We start from the raw sequence: 25049 nt of genomic DNA on the forward strand, positions 1-25049 counted from the left end.
CTAAATTTCCCTCTTTATCCCTCTAACCAAGTTATTCTTAAGCTTCTAGAGAATTTCTGCCTAATAGAAGCAAAACGTGAGTCACAAACCCAAGACTTATATATAATTTTAAGATTTCTAGTAGGTGCATTAAAAAAGTGAAAAGAAACGAGTGAAATGAATTTTATAATATTTTTTATATAACCTAACACATCCAAAATATTCTCATTTCAATATGTAATGAGTATAGAGCTATTAATGAAATAGCCTACCTTCTCTTTTTCACCCCAAGTCTTTAAACTCCAGGATACGTGACACAGCACATCTCAATTTGGACTAGCCATATTTCAACAGCTACATGTGACTAGTGGCTAGTGTACTGAACAGTTGTGGATTTAGTGCCTCTAAATTCTCTGAATTGATTCCCCGAGAATAATGCAGCTAAGTTCACACTGTTTTGAAAATTCTGTCAGAGAGCCCAGGTTAGATTTCTCGCTCTTAAGATCCCTCAAGTTCCCAAAGGATCCGGGGTTCCTACCTCCTGCAAATAATGACAAAGCAGCTTTTGCTTTTGTGACACGTGTAGGAGCACACTGGCTAATCAGTGCTTCAAAACCCAGGGCGTCTGCTCTTTCTGTCTCTGGGTTCTTGGCATGACCACCTCCACGTCATCACCTCCTGTTCTTAACTTTACCTCCAGTTGCTACAGGAGGTGGCGGGAGAGAAATAAAAATAATTAGAATTAATAGAGACTTCTTGTCCTAGCTTGCCAGATAAACCAGCATTGCCTGCGCTAGTGTTCTTTGTCTTTGTGACAAGGGTTTATTGAAAAGTAAGAAAGAGGATTTGTACTTAAATATCAGAAACGTTCAAATGCTCGGCTGGTTACACTGTTCACTCTTTTATCACTTGCATTGTCCTTCTCCAAATCATTTGTCCTCTGGTGGATCTTGACAAAGCACCTGCACAAAATTAACAGGCGTGCAAAGCCTGGGTGAACAAGACTGATTTGCCTATAATGTGTTTGTGAAGCCATCAGGACGTGGTTGAAGTGATTTTAATTTCAAAGCCCAAGTCACCAGTCTGTCTTTTTGTCATGCAATTAGTTCCACTGGCTGGGCAAGAATGCCGTGATGCAAAGTGCCGCGGGGAACTGACCAATGGGAGTGACACCCCATTTTTGGCTTCCTCCTAGTGTTCCTCATGCCAAGCTTCTTTCTTCTCCCTCATTTATTTTGGGTAAAAATCCCTGCTCGGCACCAGGCTCTGTGACTTTGCTTGGCATAGTGCTGTGGATAAGTGGTTTGAAGAAGTCCTGGAGGGAGGTAAACAGACAGAGGAAATCCTAACAATAACTACTTCTGGACTGTCTGGCAGTGTGTTTTTATTTACTATATTTAACAACCCCAAATGATAGGTATTAATATCCTCATTGTACTGAACGTGAGATCAAGGGGCTGAGAGATGTTGGTAATTCACTAAAGCCCGCATCTCAGAAGTACAGAGTCGGGGCTACAACATGGGTGCCCTCAATCCCTGCACTGTGCTGCCCATTCAGTCACCCACAGAATCCATTGCCTCTTGGACTCTGGGGAGGAACCAAGTTTGGATAAAGAGACAGGATAATAGGAGCCTCAACAAGGTACTTCCAGCACGAGGGCAGGCACTTTGTCAGTACCCTGCAAACCCAACTGAACCTGGCTCAAGGAAGGCACATCATAGAGACATAGGAGGCCCACCCCCGTTTGTTCAGTGACTGAAACACGCTATCTCAACTGACTCTCCCAGCGACCATGGGGGGTAGTAAGGAAAGGTATTATTATCTTTATTTATGAATACTTGACCTGAGTTAAAGGGAAAGTGACTTAAACAAGTGTCTGAGTTGTGATTGTTGTTGTTTTAATTGCCATGGTAACAACTTAAAGGTTGAAATGCCTGGAAGCAGGGACCATTTCCTATCCATTTTGTATCCCTTTCACCACAGTGCAAAGAGAGGACATTTCTATGATCACAGAAAGTTCTATCAGTGCTGCTCTAGAGGCAGGGAGAGGCCAGTGGGTGACAATCTAACATAATACCCTACTTCAGAGCGAGAAGTAGAACTTAGTAATTTTTGAATGAATAAATGAATGAATACCATAACGGAAGTATTTTCTTAATATAGACTGAGCTAATTAGGGTGATCAGTTATAGGTTGAATTAGTGCTTTCCAGGGTAGCTGACTCAATTTTTCAAAATGAATTATCAAAAAGAGCAAAACAGCTCATTTATTAGAGATGTCAAAATGTAATTTTAAATGCCATGCTAAGTAATGGCAAGATGCTGGAGTGGGTTAGTCAGTGATTACTACTATTTAACAGCAATTTTAAAACAAGGCAAGAGCAATGTTTGTACCATTATGACATTTAAATTGTCAAAACCAACTCTACTTAGATAATGAATTAATTCATATTTACTAATAATATACCTCATTTATTTTCTACCATTTTTCATGAAGTTTGAAGTGTGTCACGATTATTGTTTTAATTAATATCATGCCATCTACCAATGCCAGGAGACTGTCATTGTCTTTTCAAAAAATGACAGAGAAATGAAAAAATGGTAAGGTTTTTATTGACTATGATACCCAGCCAGCAGATATGATATCCGAAGTTCCCTTTTCTTGCCCCATGACCATCTCACCTACACTTCTGGGCCACTTGAATTAAAAAAGAATTGTACAACAGATGTCAGAAAGGGCAGGTTATCTTAAATTGCTAGATGCCCTAAGATAACCCGCCTCTTAGGAAAGAAGTGCCTTTTATCAGTTCAGTAACAAAGGCTGTGGTACATTTAATCCCTTTTGGCCCTTCCTTTAACCAATCTCCTCTATGAGAATGTCTGTCCTTAACTAAGACTGATCTAATACAGCTCGGGGGCAGGGGGGCATACCTCCAGTGTAAAGCAACCCATTCACTCCTTTCCTGGGTGTCTGTAAGCGCCAGGCACTATGCTAGAAACACGATGATGAATGCCACACAATCCCTGCTCTCAAGGAACCCGTGGTCTACTGGGAACTCAGATGAGTAGACTGACAATGGCCACAGAGGGCGACCAGTGCTATAATGGAGTAAGCAGAGGTGTCTAAGGAAGTCACATTGTTTAGCTTGGGGGATGAGAAAAAACCTTCCACGAGAATAGGAATAAATCATGTCATGAAGTCTAGGTAAGAGTTATTCAGGTGATGAGAGAGGAAAAAGAAGTACAAGAAAGAGAGCATGTCTTGATTGAAGAACTATAAGAAGGATGGTGTCAGTAAAGCACAGAGATTCCAGGGGGCTGCAGGGGGTGGTGTGGTAGAAGTTGTGCTGTCCAGTATGGTAGCTAAGAGCCACATGTGGCTAACTAATATTAACTTAAAAGTAATTAAAAGTAAATAAAATTAGAGCATTAGCCGTATTTAAAGAGCACAATAGCCAGTTGTGGCTACTGTGTTAGACAGTGCAGATATAGAATATTTCCATCATCACAGAAAGTTCTACTGTATGGTGCTTCTCTAGAGGTGGGCAGGAGCCAATCAGTGATGAACTTTGAATGACCTGCAAAAGTGTCTGGAACTTACTCTGAGGACAATGAGATGTCACTGAAGTGTTCTATATAGGGAAGTAGAATGATCAAATTTATATATTAGAAAAGTCATTCTGCAGGGTACAAAAGGGATTAGAGAGAGGCAATACTGGGAGTTAGAGAGACCAGTAAAGTGAGTATTTCATTCAACAGGAAATGATAGGGTCATAGAATAGGTAGCGTAGTAGAGAAGTGCATGGATTCAAGAAATATTAAGGAAAGTAATCGATAAGATTTATGGTTTAGATGTGGAGGGTGAGGAAGGCAGAAGTTAAGTTTGACCTCTGGCTTGGGCAGCCCGTGAATGATGGTACCATTAACCTAGACAGGGAACAAGGGAGAGGACGGAGTAGGTCTGAGGAGGAGAGATGATAGATTTAACTATGTTCTTGAACGTGAAGTGAACAATGGGGCATCCAAGTGAGCCTGCAGAAGGAATTTGGATAGTCAGATCTGAAGCTTGGGGGACAAATCTGGGCTGGAGATAAATATTATGAAGCCATCACCACATGGATGACATTGAAAGCCATGGAAGCAGATGAGATCTCTGAGGAAGAGAGTGTGGAGTGAGATGCTAAGAAGGACAAGGACTGAACACGGACAGCAATGAGACCAGCCTAGGAAGAGGAGTCCAGAGGAGCAGCCAGTAAGGCAGAAAGAGAACCAGGAGACCATAATGACATCTAGGTGAAGAGAACATTGCAGGAAAAAGGAGTGGTCATCATGCAAATGCTACAGAGAGGACAATAAAGTAAGAGTTGAATAGTGTCAATATGGTTTTGCAAGAAAAAGGTCATTGGTGACTTTGGTGAATGCACTTCACCAGAGGAATGATGTGGGCAGAAGGTGATGCCCAGAAGGTGGGTTGAAGAGTGAATGGGACTTGAAGTGACAGCAAATGTAAACAGCTCTAAAACTGGTGAAATAGATGTCCTCTCCATAACCATTATACCGTTTCCAAATGTCTACCTCATATTAGAGATATTTCTAACCTCTTTTATGCTCTGTACTCCTGTAAGCATGTTGAAAGTACAGATGGAGTCTTACATCTTCACGTCTTCATTGTTCCTAGTGTAGGTCTTGCATATGGAAGATACTCTATTGATACTTAATTACTTTCCAGCTTTCAAATTGAAGACTCTTATTGGCCTTAAATATATGTAAAGTGTGTATCCTTTTCATGTACTTTCCTCTTATGCAATTTTTTCTGATTGAATGAAAAGGTCTCAGTTCCAGGTGAGAAAAAGGTAATGACAAGCCCATAATTTAATAGAACCTCATATTTTGAGAAAATTTTGTGAATTAGGGGAAAATCCCCCCTCCCAAAAAATACCCAGAAGAAATAGAACAAGTATGAATATGTTTTAATAAAAAATTTATTATGATTATTTACCAGTTCCTTGATAAGCATATAAATGTAAACTTTTATTGTTAGCATTATTTCACATATGACTTATGCAAATTCAGAGTTAATACTGTCGTTTGAGTGTACAGGTGGTGAGAAATTTTTATTATATTCACAGAATATACATACACGTGCATTCAAAATGTGTTCCTCTAAGCCAGTGGTATGGACACAGTCCCAATGGCCCTGTTTCTGCTTCTCAGGTGGACACTGGGATCAGTGATATCATCCACATGCTCCTCACTCTTCTTTTCCTTCAGGCTGTTGATGAATCTCAGGGTAATTTCATCCCACTCCTCCGGCAACAGCATCAACAGAAACCCAATGCAGATGATGATGGTAGCAGCCAGGCGGACGACATTGAATATCACCTCCTGCTTCAGAAGATCCACAGCTAGGGAAGGAACGGCAAGTCAGTCAGTCCATCACTGTTTTAAGCTTCTCTGAAAACAAATGACCCCATCAGTGCTACTCCTAAGAGATTTCCAAAAGTCTCTCTTGTTCTCTCAAGCTCATCTTTCCTTTTTCCACGTCATTATCAATATCGCTCTCTCCATTTGCTTTCCATTCCCTCTCTCTAAATCATACTTAACCCTTCCAGGCAAATGCCATCTGATTGAATAACCTCTGCAGTTTAAAACAAATTTTTTAATTTTATATTGCAGTATTGTTGATTAACAATGTTGTGTTAGTTTCAGGTGTACAGCAAAGTGATTCAGTTATACATATACATGTATCTATTCTTTTTCAAATTCTTTTCCCATTTAGGTCATTACAGAATATTGAGCAGAGTTCCCTGTGCTATACAGTAGGTCTTTGTTGGTTATCTATTTTAAATATAGCAGTGTGTACATGCAGTTTTATTTCTTAATACTTTTCCTCTGCATCCCTTCATGCTTCTCCAGTTTCACTGGCCCACTGAAGATTTTTTAAATGAGCCAGGCTTATTAATGTCTAGGTCTTTGCACATGCTAGTCTTTTTAAAAATTTTAATTGAGGTAAATTTCATATAAATTAAAATTAATCAGCTTAAAGTGAGTTTAGTAGCATTTTGTACATTCGTTTTGTACAGCTTAATGTACCACCGACTCCATCTGTTTCCAAAACATTTTCATTATTTCAAAATAAAACCCCGTACCCATTAAGCAGTTACTCCCCAGCCCACTACTCTCACCCCGCAACACCTGGCAACCGTCAGCCTGCTGTGTGTCTGTGGATTTTACCTGTTCTAGATATTTCCTATAAATGGAAGCATACAATATGTGACCTTTTGTGTCTGGCTTCTTTCGCTTAGCATAATGTTTTCGAGGTTCAACCATATTATAGCATGCGTTAGTGCTTCATTCCTTTTTATGGCTGAGTAATATGCCATTGTATCACAACTTGTTTATCAATTCATCTCTGGATGGACATTTAGGTGTTTCCACCTTTGGCTGTTGTAAATAGTATGAACATTCACATACAAGGATATTTTTGAGTCCCTGTTTTCAGTTTTGTAGGAATGTAACTAGTAGTGGAATCATATATATGCTGTTCTCTTTGCATGGAATGCTCTTCCCTCTTCATATGCACTTCATCCAGCTAAACCCTCTGTTAGATCCCTCCCTTTACTCTTCTTGCAGGAAGCCTCCTTGGATGCCCCGCCTGTGTGCGCTCAGAGCATTCAGTACATACCTCTATCAAAGCCATTCTCTCTCTACATTGTAATTACTCAGTTCCTTTCATCTCCTTTCTACACTACATGGTCCTGAGGGTAGAGGCTGTGTCTTATTCAGGATCTATCACCGGGTGTTAGCACAGTTGTTAGCATATACTAAGTGCTCAGAAATTATTTATTGAATAAATGAATTCATGGATGAGTGAATGGAATTCCTTGACAACTCCACTCCTCCCTGATATGACTTTCCTCTAAATATCTTATAGTACTTGGAGTCTTTTACACAATTTGGCATTTGATGATAAATTACTTTGTAGAGTTCTAAGTTATTTCATATATGTCGGTCTTGTTTTCCATATTCAGTGTAAGTTTCTTATGGGAACAATAATATCTTTTTTTCCCGATCTCTTCTATAGTCATGATCACATAGTAAGTGCTCACTAAATATTTGCTGATTGTACTGAGGGTAAAGAAAGATGGCTACCTAAGACTTGGAAAAATAGAATTTTAAAATTAGAAGGACTATACAGTCATCCAGATAACCCACTTTCATTATTTGTTCCACGGACAGTTTACCTAGAAAGATTTTCCTGGAAAAGTAGCTTCTCCTCTTGTCCCTGAAGTGAGTCAAATTGCTTTTTTCTTATGTCTGTTCCAGAGGGCCATCTGCTGTGCCCCCAGGAGAATCTTTCACAGCTCCCCATGGATAGTCTGATGGGGTGCCAACACCTTGTATGTTTCCTACACTTTCATTAGTGATGTTTGAGAGTCCTATGCTGGGATGCTTTTTGTTTCCATAGGACTTCCTCTAAAAATACCACAAAATTAGGTTGTCAGGGAGATTACATGAAACCCAAATGATACATTTGGTATTTAATTCTAAAAGCACAACCAAGTTAAAACAGTGTTTGTAGCTGGAAATTTTAAATGTGATGCATAGTTATTCTGTTGTCCGCCACCTTCATGATATTTAAAAACATCTTCCCAGGCAAGTGACATAATTCACAATTGCTCGAAGAAACAGTTCAGGGTATAAAACAAACACAAGCAGGAGACTTCCTGTGCACACGTCAAATCGTACAGTACCTGCATTTCCAGGAACGCTGAGCACTGTTCCGATGGAGATGAGGATTGGGTATGTCAGCACCACACCAACATTCACCAGGATGTTGAAGGCTGTAAAATAAAGGAGGATATACAGGATAAAGGGGACTTGCTATGCTGGGCTCTTTCCTTCTTAACATAAAAGAATCCATGTCTATGCTATACATGCCTTCTAAATTATCTGTACCATTGGTCAATTAATCCTCTAATTCTGGAGATGGATTCATATGTATTGTACCTGAAATAGTCGTATTCCTTTTTCCTCCTCTGCTATCCTGGCTGCCTGATCTCTTGGTTGGCAAAGCGGGTGGGTAGCCATGCAAAGAAGTGAAATCATCAATTCAGTACCCTGCTCATTAGCACAATAAAGTTGAGCCAGAGGTTGAAAGCTGGTGACTGATTGGGGCTTTCTCCCTTGTTACTTTACTATATCATGCTATATTCCTGAATAACTAAAAGGCCCCGGTGTTACTGCCTAACAGAAGATCTGTCCAAGAATGGCCTATGCTGCATTATTCCCTCTCTTTTGGGGTGAGCATTACATGAGCAAACAAAGTTGTATGCAGTGTAATTCACCGAACCCCAGGCACCTTTTCCACATCCTGATTTGCGCACAGATAACCCCAGGGCAGGTCCACAGAACCAACTGTAGGTATAACTTGATACCATTTAATACATATCTTCTGACATTTTTAGGTAAATATAAAGTTAGTTAAAATAATTACACAAAAATGATCAAAAATACTTGTTTTCGAAAAGAAAATGATAAATTACATAGCATTATTTTAATAGATTTCAAGCTAATGTTTGTTTTAGGGGTTAGAGAAATGAGTCTTAACAACTACAAAAAGTCCTCAATTCAGAAAGGATCTCTATGGAAATGACTCAAAACCCTGTTGCCCGTTCTCTGTAGAACCAAAGATGTGTCTAGAACCATTCCAGTTAGGACAGTGTTTATTCTTCTACTGTTATCTATAATTCTTACTTTAATTAAGCTCACTAACTTAGTCATCTGGAGTCACTCCTGCTTGTTAGTTAGAGATGGTGGGTTGGACTTTCACAAAACTTGGGCTTGTTCATAATTTTCATACAATAGTAGTGGCCATCAAGGCAGAGGACCTTCCTAAGTTGATAACTACTCCTTTATGGCAGAGCTGCAATGGGAATGAATATTCCAGCATCTCAACTCTCTCCTCAAGTTTGGGGAGTCAAATACGACCTGTTCTAACAAATCAGGAATTTATTAAACACAGCACAGACTTTGCTAAACTTCCCAACTGTCATTTTATTGGCTGAACTGGATATTTTAGCAGATCGATAGGAAGTCTTGGTATTTGGTTGAGAACTGAGCTTTTCTCAATCAACAAGAACCGAGTGGCTTCACTGCAATGGGTGTCTGCTTTTCCTTAGTGCTTTTGGTAGAACACTTACAAGCTCTTTTGACAATCTCAGGACAAGAATACATAATTCAATATGTTGTCTATAGCACGGGGCCCTGCCTGAGTTTAAGTGGGCCTCATACATATCAGGTGAATGGATGATGTCAATCTGCACATGGGCTATGGCCAAGCCAGAGCAGGAATGAGGCCAGGTGAACCTAAGCAGATTGAAGCCGTAGTTACAGGTGATGGGGGGTGGGGTCAGAGTTCAGCCTGCTCTTTGCCTCTCAGATCTGTCTCCAGCCCTGCTCTCACTAGATCGTATCTGATTCCTATGGAGAAGAGAAGGTGGCAATAAAAACTCAAGAGCAGAAGCACTGAAGATTGTAAAACCCTGGGGTGTGTAACACAGTCCGGAGAGAGGCTGTCTCCTCATTTTGTCACAGGGCAACCCTGGCACAGAGAGGGCTCCAGGCACGGGGATGAGCCTGTGGGGCAGCTCTAAGCTGGGCGGCACTACACCCAGTGCAGTTTGGAGATCATGCTGTTTGGTGGAGAACTGCAGGGTCCGGCTAGCATGGGTGATGCCCAGCTTGAGCAGGCTTGCTTAGGAGCACGTATTAGAGGTGCCAAGGGATCACCGTGGGTGGAGGGCTACTCTGCAGCAAGCTGGAGATCACGGGTCCCAGCTGGGGCCAAGAGGTAGTGAAATTTGGGCTATGGTTATTCCCAATTAGATTGTTTTTGGCCAGGAAGAGATCTAAGCACTTTTAATTAGGGTGTTTTGGTCTTATGGAAAGACTGCTATTGATTTCTACTACTCAATTTAGCACAGGTTATGAGCGGTCATAACTACACGTTTTTGGTCTTCAAAAGTAGAATTTAAAGGATCAACAGTTAATGTTTGATCTTTCTCGTGAGTGTTTCCTGTCTAGTTGAAGAGCTCCCCTTAGGGGCCTGGGCCAGAGTAGAAGAAGATGACCCAATGTCTTTGCGGGAACGAAAACAAGGGCATTCTTTTTCCCTCCTAAGACTTGCAGTGCTGTTTCAGACTATGTCACCTTGATAAAGAAGGTGAGCTGAAGGGTGGCAGATGTCCTGCAGTTCAGTATGGCGGGTGAACATGGAGTGGGGAGAGGGTGCTGTTACCGGGTGGAACGGGGGGAGAGGAGCAGAATGAAGGGGGTTTGATTCTGAGCAGAGTCACTGAGTCATTGGGTGTTTGTTGTTGTTTAGCTGCTTGGTGAGGAAAGAGTGGGCTTGTTATGTTGAGGTTCCTCTCACATTAAATGAAAGCGCAGCTGGAAAGTGGGAGCCCCCCAGCTGCTCAGGTGAAGCAGACAGCCTCAGAGTCATGGGGAGTTGGGAGACAGAACATGAGAAACGCTCCAGGTGGCTATTTCTTGGTCATCTGCTAGGCACAGCCTACTTAGCAGGGCCACCTCGTCCTGTTCTGTCATCTTCTCTTTCTCGGTGAGGATTTCCCATCTCAAACTCATTCTCCAGACACGACCAGAGTAGACTGTTTAGAATGCAGATGTAAGCCTGTCACCCCCCTGCTTAAAGATCATTAAGTGGATTTGAAAGCCAATCCCCTCAACGTGGCGTTCCAGGCCTGCTGCCCTCCTGAATGACATCTCCTTCCTTCCTCCCCAGTTCCTCCTGCACTTGGTGCTCCTGCCATCTTGATCCACTCTGAGTCCCTTGAATCCCCCACCCACTCTCCCCCCCCTGCCTGACACACTGTGCCACACATGGAACACAATAACATCACACAGTACATCATGAAGAATGGACGAGGCTACTTGAGGATCCGTGGTGATCAGCTCAGCACTTAACCCGTGGGAGGCATACTAGCTGGATAGCTCTGATCTAATCAAGCAATAATCTGCAAAGAACTTTGCAACCATTAACCAACATTAGGTAAGTTTGGGAAATAGAGGACAGGGGTACCCAAAGGAATAATCTTACTATGACAATTTAACTCTCCAAGGAGAGGTCAAGTGACATAGGAAATGGAAGGCAAAACCCAGGGCCACTTACCCAGCCAGAGCCCTGCCATCCCGCAGAGACAGCCCCACGGCAGAGCTGCAAACGAGGACCAGTGCTCCACCTTGGTGAGATACAGGATGACCGGGGTGAAGGAGATGAAGATTAAGTTGAAGAAACCCAATGTGGAGACAAAGTGTGCTGCTTCGCCAAAGTTGGCACTTCCGAGAAACATCTTAAACAAAACCTAGAACGAGAAAGGAACTCATTAGCCACACAGTCAGGGACATTGTTGTATCAGAAAGGCAATTTCTACATCATGAACTAACTGGCCCAGGGTTTATGCTCTATGTCTTCTTATCCCACCGTCTCCATGGCACTAAATGTGCTGCTGAGATAAGGAATTCAAATGCGCTCTAGCCTTCATATGAAACAACAAATGCCATAAAATGAATTCCACTCTCCGTGCCACAGGAATACTGCACACTGGGAAAAACACCACCATCAGTTATGGCTATAGGGTGAATGATAAATAAGAGTGCAGACAAGCCCAGAAACATCTAGGATTGAGGTGCCATCAGTTCTTCTCTTCAAGCATGGGATTCATTTTACCCTTATTTTGACAGGTACTGAAAACTAAATTGGACAGAGAGAGCCTATCATTATATTACTGAGAGAAATAGTAACAATGCCATGGATTTATAAGCACTTTTCTCTCTGAGCCTAAAATATTTTCACAAGTACCGTATTCTCCAGATTTAAAGAAAGATGGTCTTTGTTTTCTGGATTATAAATCTGTGTGTAGAAAAAGATGGCAAGGAGACATATATAGCTAACCTAAATCACACATCAGGCTGGGGAGGAGCTAGCTCTCTAGTCCGTATTTCTTAGCTTTTTAAGCCCTCTGCTTCCTTTATTAATCCTTAAACAATGTAGCACAGAATATCTCTTTTCTGTGGTGCACATACGATTTTGTGCATGTCAGCAAAATATTACCACTCCCAGAATGAATACATCTGTAACATGGTCAGGAGAATTCTCTCTATAAAAGAGCCATCCCAGGCATATAGCAAGTCCGGGTATTGCTTTTAATTTCAACTAAACGTATCATTTTTTTCTTTTGAGAGACTTAAGAGAACTTAAGCACATGCTCGTGGTATTTGGTCACATCACACATCTCCGTGGAGTCTCAGTTGGGGGCAAGTTAGACACCAATGGTGATTGAGTGAACACCTGTCAAGCTTGTCACAGAATCAGTGGGCCAGGAAATGTCGATATGGAAATAGACACAATGTCCTCTGAGCGGCAGAGTTGATGAATAATCGGAACAGGCATCCAGGGGGGATGCAAAGGGCATTTTCTGCCTTTCAGAGAGGATTTTCTCATTGAAACCCCAAGAGAGGTGAAAGTGGAACAGTTCTTTAGCTACATCCAGAAAGTTGGCTCTGAAAAGTGGAGCTTCTGTGAATAACCTTTTAGATCTGCTCTCTTAATCCTCACTTCTGAAGTCAGGGACAGTGACTCTGAATAGAGCTTTCACTGATGACAGGCCACCCCAGGGGAGAAAGAACTGTGAGTACAAACCCAGAGTATCCATCAGAGAGGAAAAGAGGCTCTTCATTTAGCTAATAACATGGCACGGGGTTAATATGCAACAAACAGTAAACTCTCAAGATATTTTTAATACCTCACTGTAGTTGAAATAATGACCTCAGTAGTTAATTAAAGAAACATAGGGGAGAAGTCTTCCTCGGCTCCTGCTATAACTGATGGATGATTTGGGAGGGGTCGGGGCACGGACCACAGGCTTTGGAGTTGACCAGTCCGAGTTTAAATCTTGGCTCTATCACTTCCTGGCTGGATGATCTTGGACAAGTTACTTAATCTTTCAAAGTCTCAGTTTCCTCATCTGGAAAGTGGGGATAAGTACCTATGCCTCATAAAGGTGCATTAACACAGGTGAAAATTTCTAGCAAGCACCCAGCCTGTAGCAAGTACTCAATAATTGGTGCTTGTTATTTTTTAAACCACCTTTTTTTTTTTTGCTAGTCAAGATTTTCTTTGTCCTTCCTTCTTTTATTACTTAAAAGTCTAAGCTACAAATGACAGCTGAGTACATAAGGAAGTGCACAAAATACCTTATACAGCGCAGACGTCGAGGCCGAGCCCACTGCAAATGCTACTCCTACGATGGAATCAGCGTGGAAATTATCTGCATACGCCATCATGACGATGCCAGTGATTGCCATTATTGCGGCAACTATCTATCAAGTAGAATGCAAAGAGAAAAAATTTTTTAATTGATGCCTCCATACCCCAGAGAAGCAATTGAAGGCTTCGTGGGAGTTGCTACATGCTTCCTCAAACCCAATTACCTCTTGTACATCACTGTTTAAGTGTAGGAAAGGTCAGTATTAGCAAGAAATCCGTATGCTCATGAGACATCCAGGCAGAAAATATAGAAGCTGCTCACATTCTAATTAAGGGCTAGTAATTGTAGTTTAATTTTTAGATCAACTTCCTAGAGATTAATACCCATAGTGGTGAAATAAATTTAATAGGAAGTCACTTCTTAGCATTTTCATCTGTACTGTGTTCTTTTTCCTCAGACAATTCAGCGAACATTTTAATCAGCTCCTTGGATCAATGCATGTTTCTGAACATCTCCACATAACCAGAACTTGATTATGGAGATATAATATTGATGCAGCTAGGAGGACACTTTTAGGCCAAAGTGAAAAAAGGAAAGAGAATAATCTTTCAGAGTGATTTATAAGGAGCGAGCTGAGTTTGCACTGTCACTTGGAATATCAAACGAAGGCTAGTTCTTCCTTTTGTTTACATGCAAATTAAGCCACAGGAAGATAATTTCATTCAATTATTCTGGAGCATTAGCTGTATAAAGTGAAATATTAAGAATTTGATTGAAATCATAATGGTTGACTGTAAATTAATATGATCCTTGGTATATTCCAAACAGGAGTCCACTTCCTTTGTGAAATGCTGGTTGGCATCTGTTTCTTTAATTTACCTTGAACTGGTTCTACTGGAAAACATTTTAGAGCTACAATAAACAGTAAAATGACAACCCTGGAATAGGAAACACTATGTCATTTCCTTGTGAAATAGTCTCACTGACTTTAAAATCATGATGCAACTTTGTGGGAAATTTAAATATACCTGGTGATCAATTTTGTTAAGCTTCAGTTCTGAGTATTCACAAGTAAATCAGTTCCTCTGTAGATAGATTTCTCACATGTGGGATATTTTTTGACCCTTTGAAATATTATTAGTGAATTATTCATTACAATAAAATGTAGATCTTCAACATGCAACTGTAGACTTGCTGAAGGCCAGTGCAAAGTATGATAACGATGGCACATATAATTTAGATGCTGTTAAAGCATTTCTTTTGTTAATGACCACCCAAAGCAAGGGCACAGCTGGTTTCAGAGCCAGCTCCATACTAAAGCGTCTTTTATGAAAAGCAGCAGGAGTACTTGAGAACAGAAGCCGACTTGTCAGCAGTGAAAAACTGTCTTCATAAAGCGTTATCCAGGAGGCTGCTTGGTGTGTGGGGGGGTCATTGCTCTTGCTGACTGAGTATCACAGTCTCTAAACCTTCTAGCCATGTGTTCCAGTTAGACTATGCCTCAAACTATAGGGAATAGAATTTAATACAAATGCACACAATGTGAGGTGTCAAGGAAATTTTCCAAACAGGAAGTCATAGACTCATAAATAAACATGGTGAAGTGGTTACCTAGATCTGGGAATTCTGTGAGACTTATCATTTTCTTTGATTTGGGGATTTATAGTTCAGCCAGGGATTTGCAACATTTCTTTGGGCAATCTGATGTCAGAGAAATGAAAAGTTACATTAAACACTGGCATTTTCTGACTTGTTTTTGTGTTAATTAATGTTCATAGGTTAAAGCATTCATGTACACAGATTTCCCTCAAAATACTGAACTTGTAGGATAATAAATTTGAATTAATACTTGTTTTCTTTTTAGCAAACATCAGATGTATTTTCTTAGTCAAAAAAACAGGTAGTTTCTTCAAGACAGGGGTAATAGAACACAGTGTTAATCCTAATGAAACTTTAACATGATATGCTGTTTAATATTTAAAATTATTTAAATTATTCTATAATATACAATATCTAGGTTTAAGCAATTGTGTATAATATATAATTCTTGGCTTAGGGAATTCTGAAAACAAACAGTCCATACAAAAAAAAAAAAAAAGGGAAAAAACCAAAAACACTGTCTGGAAAGTGTTGAACATTTAATACCATTATCCCCAGGATATGACCCGGCTGGGAACACTTTCTTTTCTGAGTCAGCCATTAGTAAAAATACATATACACTGTATTTTTTTCTATTATAAGTTTTCTCAAGATAGGAATTGGACGTGGACATAGATTACATAACTTTATAGCAATTCAGAATTAGAGTCAGATGAGCCCCTTAAAGGTCTCCATTACATTTTATATTTAAGTGCTTGTGAAAATATTAGCTCAGACCACTTAAATTGTCATATCGATTGTACCAGTGTCTCTTTGAATTGCGGTCACGGAGAGAAGCATTTTTCACTTCAGGGGGCCAGACAGTGCTGTTAGTTAAGTTCCAAAAGCATGAAAATCTGAATACTTTCAATGTTAGAAAAATTCCTCTCTATGGTATGAACAGGTATTTATAGGTTATATAGGTTACCTGGGGGGAAAAGAGAAATTATTTTCCGCATTTCTATTTAAATTTCACAGCTATCTGATAGAACAAGTTCTCTATGGCCGTGTTTAAATTTTTTTTTCAGTATGTTTCTTATCTACACAGTTGGAACGAAGGGAAGGGAGTTCAGCTAATCTAGAAAATGCAGGGAAGTGTTGGGTGGCAGGCTCATTTGGAGTGGTTGTTTGGATGATCTTAGAGGGGTTCTGCCTGGAACTATTGGTTAATTGCAGAGTAAATATTCTTGAGATTTCTGGAGAATATGTAACCCAAGCACAGGTCTGAGTCATGTGCGTTTTCAGAAGTAATCAATCGTTAAGGAAGGATTAATAGTCTTCTCAACAAAAAAAGTACAAAATGATTCTTCTTGTGCTCAGGTTGCTGGAAATGTACCTGCAGGAAGCCAGCGCTTTAAGTACCGTGTCAGAAGGGCTCACGTGTGCCATCCACGTGCTGACAAACACAACAATGCCTCTGAGCACATTGGCGTCCACGTGAGGGACTCCTCTGCCGATGGTGCCATCTCACAGTGCCACCTGCTTGGCTTCAGAAAAACATGGCTCTCCTCACAACTTACTCCAGTTGCAGCCCCATAACCAACCAGAGGTGTCTAAATAAGATGGAAACCCACCACAACCGTTACTTGAATCTGACCCGGGTGAAAATGTTAGTAACCATAGTGATCATAAAGCTGCCGATGCCTCATTTTTAACCTTCTAAACCTCTGGGTTCTCTCACATCATGATGTGCCCACCTGGGGTGAATACCCTGCGGAAGAGGATTTATTTAGCCCATTATCTTTGCGTGCTCCTTGAGCGACATCACCACCTGAGCCAACTACCTTCCTCTGTGGGCTCACTTCCCTCCCAGAGTCTCTGCATCAACTCTCAGGGCCAATCAGAGGGGGACCATGAGGGGGACCTGTTCTTAGAGCCCAAAGAGGGCTTTAACAGTAAACATTTGGTGATCTCACTGACATGTTTACTACCTGTGGCCCTGCCTGAAAGCAAGGTTTCTTTCCCCTCTCAAAGAATTAGTTTGTATAGATAAAGCCTAGAGAGATAGCTGGCTTTTGGCTGATTTTTGTTTTCTTTTATCTTCATTGTTTTCGTCTTTTGACTCAGGGCCTCAAAACCCAAAAGGGTCCAGCCCTTCTCTGGATCTCCAGGAGGGTTTATGAGCTTCATCACAGTCACTGTGTTTCCCATTGACGAATGATTTCCAGAACTATCATTCGCATAACAATATCAGCTCTTCTAGGATTCAGGGTATTGAGATGAACCTTTAACTGCTTCTCTTTCTAACTGTAACCCAAACATCTTTCCTTAATTTGCCGTGTGGTTAACCCTGTTTCTGGAGCTGGATGGAGCAGGTAGGAGCTTCCCCGGCTTACAATGGACCTTGAATCCCAAGCCTACATCAGGCTCTGAAATGGGGGGCCTCAAAGCTATACTGCTGGCCAGACTGCACTCAAGTTCAAGACTCAAGGTTAGCAGCTGAAGGTGGGATACACATTCATAGTTTGGCCAATGAGACCTGCACTGGTGATCATCCTTCTTCCCTCTGAGTGTATTTGGATAGAGTCCATTTTCAGGGAACCATGGCTACACAGAATCCTTAAACTTGTCCACATGTTACGTTTAAGCTTCCATAAAGAAGAGCCATCTGTTTTACTCAGAGCCAGTGAAATTGGACAAGAGTTGACGTGTGAGAAATGAAAGAGGTGGGCAGTCCACAGCTGTCCGGATACTCTGTGTGTGTGTGTGTGTGTGTGTGTGTGTGTGTGTGTGTGTGAGGGGGAGGTGGGTGGGTCCCTGGGTCGGGGCAGGTCAAGCCTGAGACTCAAACTAAGATTCCCATCCTCCACCCCACTGCCACACACATACACATCTGTTTTTATATGAAAAAAAAAACCCATCTGAAAATGATCCCAAAGGAAGACCAGGATGGAAGAGAAGGAAAGAAATCCCGGAAGGAAAGACTCCAGAGTACGTGTGGAAGGTAGAGAAGACCTATTGACTGCACCTTGTTGACCTGCATTATGGGTTCCTTGAGGGCATAAAATCGGAGAGCCTTCCCAACCCTGCTTTCCCCTCCCTGTATTCGTGAATCATTCTCCTGCCAAGAGGAGGATGAAAGGGGAAGAGCCCCACTACCCATCCTCCACTGCCTCCAGCGGGAAGCATGAAGGTTCTAGACAGAGCAGTCTGCACTTCCCAGGAATGAAGAGTTAACTGCAGAAATGCCAATCAGAGGCAAGATGGAAACAGGATTGTCTTGAATCTTATCTAAATATGTAATATTGGCACAAATCAGTAGCAGCTCAGCTCCAGGGTCCTGATTGATTTAGAGTGCCCTGGAGCCCAATTTGAATTCAGAGAAGAGCAGTTTAAGCAATGCAAGATTCCATTTAACTGTCATACCCCAGTCAGTTCTTGGCGGATGGAGGAAAGTCTCCAAAAGTTTGGGAAACTAAACACATAAGGACCCAATTATACCTAGAAAATAGGTGGCTACCAAGCTGAAGGGACACAAATTCATTTCCTCAATCTGCTATAAAAGTTGGGGTCTGCTGAACCATTCACCGCCCACCAATTTTCTTCACATGTTCAAGGAAATTTGAAAATGAATGAACATTTTCAATTAATAATATAAAAATAAGGGGGGGACAAGATCTGAAAGAAAGGGTGTTAATTTTCTAGTCTGACATTTACTTTTCATTGGAGTGAAATGGATGCCAGTGATAGAGAAGAAAACCTGAAGCAGTGGCTCATTTGTTGTTTTTTTTTTGAGGAGAACCTTTTTTTACTGATATTCTGTGATCAATATCAATATCATTGATATTCAGTGATATTCTGGTTCTGATGAATTTAAGAATGCTAGCTAAATGAAACAGGATCTTGGAGATGGGAAAAACACCCATCTTCAATGCTGCAAGAGCTGGATTCTCACTTAGCAACATTTTTGCAATTAAAAAGAAAGGTCTTTTAAAGCAGCTTACTAATTTCCACGTGATTATCATACATCAGCTGTAAGCAACTACTTATGAGTTTTTTTAACACACCGAAACTCGCCAGCAAACTGGCTGAAAGAATTTCATAATAGAAAACTAAATGTATGGCAGACTACCTTTCCATCTGTGATTCAATCAAAATTCCAAGGAAACTAAATATTAACAAGTTATTCAAAACATATAATTAGTTTTTATGTGAGCATTGCTGATTCTGGCCAACTGGTGCTCCAGATAAACCCGTATTTACTGATATTATAATTTAAAGCATCCTTTATTCTGTTCATCTTGTCATTTTGACGTGAAAAATAGAAGTAGGGGGGCTTCCCTGGTGGCGCAGTGGTTGAGAGTCCGCCTGCCGATGCAGGGCCTGCGCGTTCGGAGCCTGTGCTCGGCAACGGGAGAGGCCGCGATGGTAAGAGGCCCGCGTACTGCAAAAAAAAAAAAATAGAAGTAGGGGAGGCCATATGTTTTATCTTAAGGGTGATAATTCTTGGGGTCATGCAAATGAGAATCATAATCCCCAAACTATCTTTTTCTGAACTACTGAAGACTTAGAATGAGTCAGAAATATACATTTTGATTTGATGACTGAAAGCAACCCTTTAACTATTAAAAAAAAGAGTAGTCCAAGTGGGATGGCATCTACAGGCTTTGTCCTATTTATGGGTGTAGGCAATAAGAGCTGCATTTATGTTGTCAGTATTCTATTTGTCCTCCTCTAATTTCTCAAATGACCTAATTATACATGTTCTCAATATGTCTCAGAAGGAAAAGAACTGCTGATATGGTCAAAAGGCAAAATGCTGAATATGTTTCAGTGCTTCTTATATTCCATGGCCTGATTATGGGCATTATTAAAATTACACCTTGACATTCTTCTAGAACATGGCATTAAACACTTCCTAATGTTTCACAGTGAGAAGTGAAGCACCTCCTGTCATTTAAAAATACCTGACTTCTCCCAGCATGCCTGACATTAATACTTACTATTTTGTCATTATGATGTCTTAATTTACGCATTTACTTGTTAACAACTACTTATTGGCTACTTAACAATTTTTCTATCAGGTCTTATTACTTACAGATGCTGTATTAGTTTCCTGAGGCTGCTGTAACAAATTACCACAAACTTGGTTACTAAAAATGGCAGAAATCTATTCCCTCATAGTTCTGGAGGCCAGAAGTTCAAAATTGGGCAGGGCCATGCTCCCAACAGCAACTCTGGGAGAGAATAATATTACATTCCTGCCTCTTCCAGGTTCTGGTGGCTGCCCTGGCTTTCCTGGGCTTGTGGCTGCATCACTCCAATCTCTATCTCTGTGGTCACATTGCCTTCTCCTCTTCTGTGTGTCTTTCCTGTGTGTGTCTCTTATAAGGATACTTGTTATTGGATTTAGGAGCCACCCAGATCAACCACGATGATCTCCTCTTTGCAAAATCCTTAAGTTAATTATGTCTGCAAAGACTATTTTTCCAAGTAAGGTCACATTCACAGGTTCTGGGGATTAGAGTGTGGACACTTTATTGGGGGCCACGATTAAACCCACCACAGATGCAAATTTTAAGATAGAAATGCTTTGTAGCTTCTAGGCAGATTTCCTAAATCCGCCATTTAAATGTTACACAGTTGAGCTTTTCCCCCTAAAAGTCCTCAAGTAAACATCAAGCTTCTTTTGATATGACCCCTTGCATAAGTAAGTTCCATGGTTAAGTGCATTCATTCACTCTAATACAATTGATTTGCTCACTGGTAAATCTAATAGTGAACATATCTATTTCCTTTTGGTACTCACATGACACTGAAAGAGCAGAAAAGCCCCTAAATCTCCTTTCTTGCCCTCTCTTCTGACAAGGCCCTCCAAATACTCATGGGTGATCGAAGGTGGTAGTAGATAGACAAGAGAAAGATCTTGTAAGCATGAGTTCATTCACTATATCCTTAAATATGTAGAGTCTCTACTTTGTCCCTTGTATCATTCTAGGTGTTAGAGATAGAGGTAGAACTAGTTTCATGGGCATATGACCTGTGCAGATGCAGTGGGCTCCCTGATGTTGCCATGTTGAAACTATTCACAATTTTTTTTTTTTTTTTTTGCGGTACGCGGGCCTCTCACTGTTGTGGCCTCTCCCGTTTCGGAGCACAGCCTCCAGACGCGCAGGCTCAGCGGCCATGGCTCACGGGCCCAGCTGCTCCGCGGCATGTGGGATCCTCCCGGACCGGGGCACGAACCCGTGTCCCCTGCATTGGCAGGCGGACTCTCAACCACTGCGCCACCAGGGAAGCCCTATTCACAATTTTTTTTCAACAGGAGGCCTGCATTTTCACTTTTCACTGGGGCCCACAAATTATGTAGCCCAAGCTGAATGGATCAGTGAGCAATGTAAAGAAGGTTCTTGTTCTCAAGTACTTGTCAGGGCATGTGATGGTGGACAGACAGTACCAGTGCTTCATGTGTGAAAACATTTTGGGTGTGAAATCTAAGATTAGCTATGATGAATGTGTATGGGAACACGTCTGGTATAGTTTAATGGTGTCATGGACCGATTCAGTTTCTTGTGTTGTCTTCTGCTGTAGCTTTTCACTTGTTCATGTCAAGTTTCAGTTCTGAATTTCTGAGCAGCATTTCCCAAGATACAACCAGAATTAGATAATTGGCTATTAAGATGAAGTTTTCAGGATGATACCTGTCACAAGCTCTCTCTAATATAAACGTGAGTTTCAGCATTTAGCAGGACAAGGACCCTGGAATCACTGCAACAAGAGCAATATTTTGATAGCAAAACGTGTTTCAAATCCAGTCTTGGACATCTCTTTCAGAGAACAATAATTGTGTGATGTTTATATTCTGGAAAAAGGCTATTCGTTTGGACCTCCTTTCAAAGAACTGTTTACTGAATATTTTCGTCATGGTGGCATACCAGATTACATGAATGAGATCTGGCTCCTTACATCTGCATGGTTTTCCATCAATCTAAGAAAGATCAAGCATACAGAAAAACCTTTTATTTTTAAATCCATGTTACCTGTGAAAGGGATAAACTCAGAACTGAAGTGGTTGGTGGAAGTTTAATGCAGTTCAATTAAGGATTTGTACCCCAAAGTAAGAGTTATTGCTTTTAGTTCCATATCTAGTTAGTCACACTAGATATATAGCCACTTTTAACAGCATTGTGCCATTACTGGTGACTTTAATTACTGTTCGGTAACCTTATCTACTTCCACCAATATTAATTAAATCCATCTCTGGGGGGAAAAGACATGAGGGAGTTGTCCCAACATATGTTGATTGGAAAAAAAGCAAATCATAATCTTTACTGTGGCTAATTTTCTCAGACCCTTCTTTCCCGAGGACAGAAGGAGGTGATCACACCATTAATTCTAAGAAAAGAACTTCTTTTCCCTGAGTGCCTCCTGTTGAAATCAGCTGACTGATTCCAATGGAAACAATCTCTTTATCTTCTCATGATGTTGTAACTGCCTGGGCGTCCTAACGCAACTTCAAATTTCAATCTGTACTCAGAACCAATGGGAAAAGTTTTGCAGAAACTCCACAAAACAAAGCAGCTCTCCTGATACCAAGGATCTATGATTAAATGCGGCCTTACGCGTTGAATCAAGTGTGCCATTACCCTCACTCCCATGAACCTGTCTTTCAGCACGATCCACGACAGCAAGAAGACAAAGGCTTTGTTACAACAGAACAGAGCAGAGACATCTGTGGCTGTCAGCTTCTTTAAAGCCAGTAAATACAGGTAATTAGTCAAAGTCCATAGAATAGAAAAGGGAGCAGTTCTTTTAAGAAAGAGCTTCAATGTCAGACCATCTTCACCAAAAATTCGACTGCATTCCCTAGAGAAGAAATAGAGGTTAATAGTCAGGTATTAATTTTAACACATCTTGTGTAGACTAACTCTTGACAGCCATTTTTAGCCAAGAGCACAAACCCTGAAGACCCATCGTTCATCTGTGGAACCTACTGAACCCAGTTCTGCCACCTACGGGCTGTGAGTGCAAAGGAGTCCGTGGAGGAGTCCACATCTCCCCAGGCACAGAGCTAAGCCTTTCCTACCCATTCTCTGGAGATTCCTGGGGGTGGCCTTTCTGCTGTTGCCAAACATTCTGAGAAGCCCGGAGAAATCCAGAAATGAATGGTTGCTGGAATTACTAGCTATTCGAAGAGACAGATGATTCTTTCCCAGTGGACGAATACAACAGGGTCAAAATGGTTGCTACTGTTTGAATAGGCTACAGACCACGTGCAGCCTCACATATCATGTGTAGGCATGCACAGCTTGGGATTTTATTATTCCTAAAACATTATGCCTTTTTCTGACATATCTGCCCCATGGACAAATTTCTTTTTCCTCTAGCATTCTTAAGGCACAAAAAAATGAAGGAAGCATCTCTGATAACCCCCAAATGGTAAAATAGATAAATAAAATTCAGGTTGCATTTATGTACAAACACCTGGCCATTCTGGAGGAATTGTCTGAATTCATTGTGTAAAAATAGTCATTTCAGTTAAATCTTTGATTTGCTTGGTTTCTGACTAAATTGATTATTTAGCCCAAAGGATTGTTTTAATCAAAATGTTGAAGCTAGCAATACATATAGGCAACATCAAAAGTGATAGAATAGCAGTGCCTTTTTGATTATGGACTGAAAACAGGCTCTGAAAATTCAGCTTTATTGTTTTCACTCAGTTGTACGTGAACATTCAAGCTTTCATTGGGCAGCTGTCTTGTGCCAGGCATTGTATTTTCAAGAGTAGTATAAATATTCTGTTTAAAGCAACAAGTTATTCATATTTGCACATTTATAATGTTTATAAATCTATTTAAATGGCTCTAGGTAATACTAGTTTCTGGTTTCTCTTCTAGCTCTTTCTGAAGAGAAATAATTATGCCTCAAAGTATTGCAAAGCAAAGTAATCTCCAGCCAGTGTTTGCCTCCCATGTATGAAGCAATGTACCCCATAGGAGGACCACATGGCGGGAGGGCGTGACAAAGTGGTGAGGCTCCAAACACAAGGATACGGCTTTCAAAATCAAGTCCCATAGTAAACGTTGCTTCCAAGCAGCTGAGAACACAGGGAATCATAGGCCAGTGATTCTGGGAAGGTTGAAAATGCATTTTGAACACATAGACAGTCATGTGGTGATTTTACTTTCATGTGGCAGACAACCAAAATGGAAAGACTTTTGTAAAATGGAAATGGGATTCCCAAAGCTAAATTTTAACTTGAAGGAGACAGAACATCAATGAAGGGACTAAATAAGCCAGAGGCAAAGCCTTTTGCAAAGTAAACAGAAATTACACGTGCTCACACACACAGGTAAATGGATGGCCTCTCTGTTTTGTTTTATTGACGTGTAGTTGATTTACATCAGTATTATAAAATGGATGGCCTTTCTAAAGCCCTACCTTTGAGATACTCAAATCAGAGTTACACACAGAGCAAGCAGCAGTTTTCATAGAGCAACTGGGCACACATTTTGTGTTCTGTACTTACAAAGGGATTTGCTCTGTGAGGAAGTCTGCCAGGGAGAGCTGGAGTCGAGAGTCGTGGGTTTATCCTGACATCTGTAACTGCTAAATGTCCTTTAAAATACACGTTTATTAAGAACCACAACAAATCCATTTCTGATTAAAGTATTTCTTTTCTTATCACTGGTCTTAGCCAGTGATGGTTCTTCCTTCCCAGAGCCCACCGTCATGCTGGGTAGAGTGCTCTCCAGCAAAGACTTTGGATTCAGGAGAGGGAACACCCTGCCCCATGGGGAAGCCAGTGGAGGCACATGGATGGGGAGAGTCCCCCAGGCAAAGGGCTGCTGCCCGGCAGAGGCTCTTGGCCTGGCTCATCCTGACCCCCAGGTATTGGTTTCCTCCTTGTTACCCTTTGTTCTTCCCTTCTCGTCTCACTGCCAACCTTCTCCCCACTTGTCACTGCTGTTACAAGAATTAATAAAAATGCTCTCCATTCAAACGCCAGTTCACCTGGGTAAAACCTTTTGCCATTTAAGCAGTAAGTGCTGGGAAACGTGATTTTTTTTTTTTTTTAAAAAAAGATGGATTTCTATGGAGAAGGAAATAACAATGGTAGGTCTCTCCTTGGGATGATGAGATCAGAATTTCTAGACCAGAGGCATTGACAGGAGGCAAAACTTGGAAAGAAGCTTAGAA

The 25049-nt window shown here is 41.0% G+C and overlaps 1 protein-coding gene across 1 annotated transcript in view; it reads right to left on the minus strand.

Moving 5' to 3' along the window:
• Window positions 1-4932: 4932 nt before the first annotated feature.
• The window catches only part of SLC35F4 (solute carrier family 35 member F4), a 306982-nt gene continuing 286865 nt past the window's right edge, over window positions 4933-25049 (minus strand). Inside the window, exons 4-8 of the mRNA XM_032623200.1 lie at window positions 22496-22715; window positions 13258-13383; window positions 11174-11366; window positions 7734-7823; window positions 4933-5384 (exon numbers count right to left, since the gene is read on the minus strand). Of these exons, the coding sequence (XP_032479091.1) occupies window positions 5143-5384; window positions 7734-7823; window positions 11174-11366; window positions 13258-13383; window positions 22496-22715 (871 nt within the window). The 3' untranslated portion in view covers window positions 4933-5142. The remainder of the gene's footprint in view (window positions 5385-7733; window positions 7824-11173; window positions 11367-13257; window positions 13384-22495; window positions 22716-25049) is intronic.

This window comes from Phocoena sinus, chromosome 2, assembly GCF_008692025.1.
Source record: "Phocoena sinus isolate mPhoSin1 chromosome 2, mPhoSin1.pri, whole genome shotgun sequence".
In the NCBI taxonomy this organism is placed as follows: Eukaryota; Metazoa; Chordata; class Mammalia; order Artiodactyla; family Phocoenidae; genus Phocoena; species Phocoena sinus.